The sequence below is a fragment of the Morone saxatilis genome, unplaced genomic scaffold (genome assembly GCF_004916995.1).
Source record: "Morone saxatilis isolate NCDOM2014 unplaced genomic scaffold, NCSU_SB_2.0 Contig8, whole genome shotgun sequence".
In the NCBI taxonomy this organism is placed as follows: Eukaryota; Metazoa; Chordata; class Actinopteri; family Moronidae; genus Morone; species Morone saxatilis.
The window spans coordinates 25,200,024-25,205,048 of NW_023340257.1; the positions used below are offsets into that span (position 1 = coordinate 25,200,024).

General features: G+C 40.9%; 1 protein-coding gene across 1 annotated transcript in view; it reads left to right on the forward strand.

The window, feature by feature from the left end:
* Nucleotides 1-5,025, forward strand: part of LOC118341390 (alpha-actinin-4-like) — a 56,832-nt gene that overhangs the window by 42,477 nt on the left and 9,330 nt on the right. Inside the window, exons 9-15 of the mRNA XM_035679637.1 lie at nucleotides 2,495-2,587; nucleotides 2,726-2,851; nucleotides 2,995-3,099; nucleotides 3,517-3,664; nucleotides 3,849-3,999; nucleotides 4,103-4,211; nucleotides 4,719-4,859. Coding sequence (XP_035535530.1) covers nucleotides 2,495-2,587; nucleotides 2,726-2,851; nucleotides 2,995-3,099; nucleotides 3,517-3,664; nucleotides 3,849-3,999; nucleotides 4,103-4,211; nucleotides 4,719-4,859 — 873 coding nt within the window. The remainder of the gene's footprint in view (nucleotides 1-2,494; nucleotides 2,588-2,725; nucleotides 2,852-2,994; nucleotides 3,100-3,516; nucleotides 3,665-3,848; nucleotides 4,000-4,102; nucleotides 4,212-4,718; nucleotides 4,860-5,025) is intronic.

Sequence of the window (5,025 nt, forward strand, 5' to 3'; positions counted from 1 at the left end):
GATTTCTAATATTAAAACTAAATATCTAAATTTAGAGACATTACATGCCACTAGTTGGAGCCAAACTGACGACATGCTTAGGGCTATTTGACTCTCAAATTAACTAGAAGGAAGAACAAGCACAGCTTTTACACACCACACACACACACACACACACACAAACACACACACACACACATCACCACACAACATAATAGGAATAAAAGTAAAAACAACACTCACATAATTAGAAACAAACTCTTGAATATCCAGATTTACTGCTTTTGCCAGCATGAAAATTCATTCACCACAAATCACACTTAATGCTGTACATGTAAAGCACTTGATTCATCACCTGGTGTGTTGGTGTCTCAAACCATTTGTTTGTTGTTTTTGCTCGATAAGCCATTATTCAGTCATCAAAATGACTGATTTTCTTTTGTAAATTGCATTTGCATTTTGCAATTGTTTCATAGTCTGTTCTTGGTTCTAAGAAGCTGCATCCTCAGAGGACAAAGACCTGTAGTTTCAGACCTCAGTGCAGTTATTTGGTGCCGGCTGATTGTTATTGACGTCATTGTCATCGGCTAAATGAACCAAACTAAAGAAACTTCTTCAGACTTTGAATAAAGTGCTTTAAATGAATTTGCCCTGACAGACTCAATGAGGCTCGATTTAGCACCTGATGTGTGTGTTTGTGTCCCAGCCTTGAACTTGTGTCCCTCAACTCTTTTAAGAGGACACTTCTCTTCACTCCTCCCCCCTGACGTCCCACCTCCTGGCGTCAGTGTGGGGGTGGTGGCGGCGGTAATAGGAGGAACTGAAGAGGGGAGACAGTGTCTCCTCACCCTCCTTCCCTTGTTCTCACATCCTGTAGGGAGCAAGGACCATGTAGCTTTGGGTAGCTTTGGCTTCACTCTGCCTCTCTCTCTCTCTCTGTTCACCTTTCTTTGTCAACCTCGCTCTGTCCTGCTGGGTGCTGGGTGATGCGTAGACATCGTGGGTACGCTGAGGCCGGATGAGAAGGCCATAATGACCTATGTATCCTGCTTCTATCACGCCTTCTCTGGCGCACAGAAGGTGAGCTCCTCACGTTCCAGACTCACATTAACATTTCACTGCAGCAAAAAACCAATAAACCGCCACCAGGGTTTCCATCAGCCATGATAGTGCGAGAGGTTTACTCCAGACAATGAAAAGACAGTAAGTTGTAATAGTAAACATCAGCTAGTATCAGAAAATGGGTCAGATCACAGAAATATATACTGGAATGTTTCAACAACTGTAGAGGAAGTAATTTTTACAGTTTCATTGATTCTCTCAAACACAGTTTTAGGAAAAGGAAGGAAATATTTAAGATTAGGACCATGATGGGAACTCTGGACGAACAACCAAATAAACAACAACAAATGCTTTCTGATGCTTCTGTTTCGGTGCTTTGGACATTGACTGTGTTTCCCTAAAAGGGTTTATGATCCGGACTTAAATTCCCAAACTAATATAACTCCTGTGATCGTCTGTACTCTACTGATGTCGTTTTGGGAAACCGCTTTGGGTTTATTACTGTGGGAAACACTTGTTGATGTCTCTTCAGTTTCTCTTCAGCTATTAACACTTCTCAACTCTAAATACTTGTTGTATAATATGTGATTTATATGTATGGGATGTGTTAGTTTAAAGTAATACAGTTATTATTATTATTATTATTATTATTATTATTATTAGTTTAGAAATAAAAGTAAAAAGATTTAACTCAAAAGATGAAAAATGCTTTCACAGAGGAGAAGCATTTCAGCTATTTATGATAGAATGGATAAAAAGTGGATGTTTGTACAGAACATATCAAATTGTCAAATGTACTGTGTTTGTTATTCCAGTGGTACAGTAGTGTAATGTCCTAGGCAGACCTACTGATGTGGACTACAGCGCTACATGAACCAGTAACTAGATGTATGGACTGACTCCTGAGTTGTGACAGGAGACGCATGGAGCTTTAAAACACACAGATTGGTTTTGGCACACTGAACTAACCACCAATAGCTTAAGCATGTTTTTATCAGTCAGATGTAACCCTCATCTGACTTACATTCATTACAGTTTTTGTCTTTGCACTTATTTAATAATGTGTGCCTGACATAGTGTTTGGATTTATTCCTATTCACTGCCTGTGTGTGGAGTGTGTTCGCACATATTTGAGAGCAAAACTTATTATTATTATTATTATTATTACTATTACTATTATTATTATTATTATTACTATTATTACTATTATTATTATTATTATTATTACTATTATTATTAATATGATTATTATTATTATAATAAAAGCCCAGATTGAGGTACTAATAAAACAGACACGTATGTTTGCTGTAGCGACTTTAAAGTGCAGCATCCTGTTTTAAAATGAAGCTACAGTGAATGCTCTCACTCAGCTTTGGGCACAGTGAGTGAACTTGATGCCACTATGCTTTAAACAATCACTGTGAGCGCCACTCATCACTCTGTTTCCTGATAGGCTGAGACAGCCGCAAATCGTATCTGCAAAGTGCTGGCTGTCAACCAGGAGAACGAGCAAATGATGGAGGACTATGAGAAGCTGGCTAGTGAGGTGAGATTCAGCATGTTTACACCTGGACTGATTGGACCTCTTCAGTTTAGGTCCCTGACGTTCCACATATTTACCAGACCTGACATTATCTTATCATTGAGCTGATTGTTCCCTTCTTGTCTTCCTCTCTGCCTTCAGCTGCTGGAGTGGATCCGTCGCACCATTCCCTGGCTGGAGAACCGAACCCAGGAGAAGACCGTACAGGATATGCAGGCGAAGCAGGAGGACTTCAGAGACTACCGCTGTGTCCACAAACCACCCAAGGTTTAGAATCACTCCTGCAAAGCTTTCTATGCAGAGCAACATGAGAAGAGTTTTTAAATTCTTGTGTTGCCGTGAGCTAGCTGAGAATCTATGTCCCGACCGTGTATTAAGTGCTTTTGTTTCCACTTGTTTTTGTCATTCAGGTCCAAGAGAAATGTCAGCTGGAGATCAGCTTCAACACTCTGCAGACTAAACTGAGACTCAGCAACAGACCTGCCTTCATGCCATCAGAGGGACGCATGGTTTCTGTAAGTATGCAGAGAGAATATTTATAACTTATTTCTATTACTCAGATGGAGAAACATGTAAGTCTGTGTGTCTCTATGTCTGAGTTTCAATGTTACATGTGTATTTGTTAAAGACTGCAAACAATCTGCGGTTGGAGAAAAGTTATATTCCAATTAAATGGATATGCTGATCCACTGATAGGACGACTCTGCTTTATAATGATTCACAGATTTAAAAAAGATTTGTATGTAAAATTAAACTTTTGTATCAGCCTCAATCACAAAGTGGACACATGCACCTCTCTGCTAGCTGAGGGGCTTGTAGCGTTCAGTGCTTATTATTCTGCTCTATGTGAACTACACAGGCAAAGAAACAGGTGCTATACTGTACTCTGCAGTTGTGGATTCATATCAGTTATTCCTGCTGTTTGCTCTCAGGATATCAACGGAGCGTGGCACACCCTGGAAGGAGCAGAAAAAGGCTACGAGGAGTGGATCCTCAGCGAGATCAGACGTCTGGAGAGACTGGAGCACCTGGCAGAGAAGTTCCACCAGAAGGCTGCCATCCATGAATCCTGGACCGATGGTGTGTAGATGTTTTATCACACACACACACACACACACACACACACACACTCACACTGGATGAATAACATATGGAATTGCTTTTGTAGTACACCGCTGTGTTGTCATCATGGTGAATCATAGAGACACTGAAAGGTTATTCTGCTCAAAGGTTAAGTGAATGAATGGATTTTATGTGTGTGCAGGTAAGGAGGCCATGCTGACCCAGAAAGACTACGAGACTTCCACCCTGTCAGAAGTCAAGGCGTTGCTACGGAAACACGAGGCCTTTGAGAGCGACCTGGCAGCCCATCAGGACAGAGTGGAGCAGATCGCCGCCATTGCACAGGAGCTCAAGTAAAGAAAAAGAGCACGAGATCATAAGAAGTACTCTACACTTACTGAATCATTTATCTGAGCGTCGGCTACAAACTCTGCTTTCTTCCGTTGTCTTTTCCAGCGAGCTGGACTACTACGACTCCGCCAGCGTCAACGCTCGCTGTCAGAAGATCTGTGACCAGTGGGACGTCCTGGGAGCCCTCACCCAGAGCCGCAAAGAGTCACTGGAGGTACGGTACTGATACCGGGGTCTCTGCTCAGATGCTGATGACATAATGTACCTCACATGGTTGACTTTGCGAGATCAGTTCTCACTGATGCAGTCCAGTGGTCTGGTTGTAGTACATGTTTGTAACTGACGTTACTTTGTGAACCCTAACTACGGTGGCCCTGGGAGCTCAAACAAATGCAAATAGAAAAAACACAAATTAGGAAAAAGATATTTAACAATTTGGCAACACACAACCAAATACAGAAATGCCACTTAGATCAGATTTATATCATAATTTAAAGGTTAATCATTTTATTTTTCCATAAATCACGCACACCAGCTTGTATAAAATAAAGACTTAACATTTGTGAAGTCTGGCTTTTTTGTGTGTTTAAATATAATAAAGAAATCAGTAGAACAACGTCAACTGTAGAAACATTTGTAAAGATACCCGGCCCATTCCTTTGAGTAATTCAGTAAAGTTTCTTTAAATAAACCAGTTTTCTTTCTGTTTTCTTCTCAACAGAGGACAGAGAAGCAGCTGGAGTCGATAGATGAGCTTTACCTGGAGTACGCCAAGAGAGCGGCACCCTTCAACAACTGGATGGAGGGCGCAATGGAGGACCTGCAGGACATGTTCATCGTCCACAACATCGAGGAGATCCAGGTAACTGGAAACGGGGCAGTATGGTCTGGTTGTGATAGGTGCACTAATCATAAAAACAGACACAGAAATATACAGAACTGTGAGCTTTGTGTACAATGAGGCATATTAACTGTATTTTTATATTGTATTTAATAGTAAAGTTATAAACTATATCTGGCATAAGATT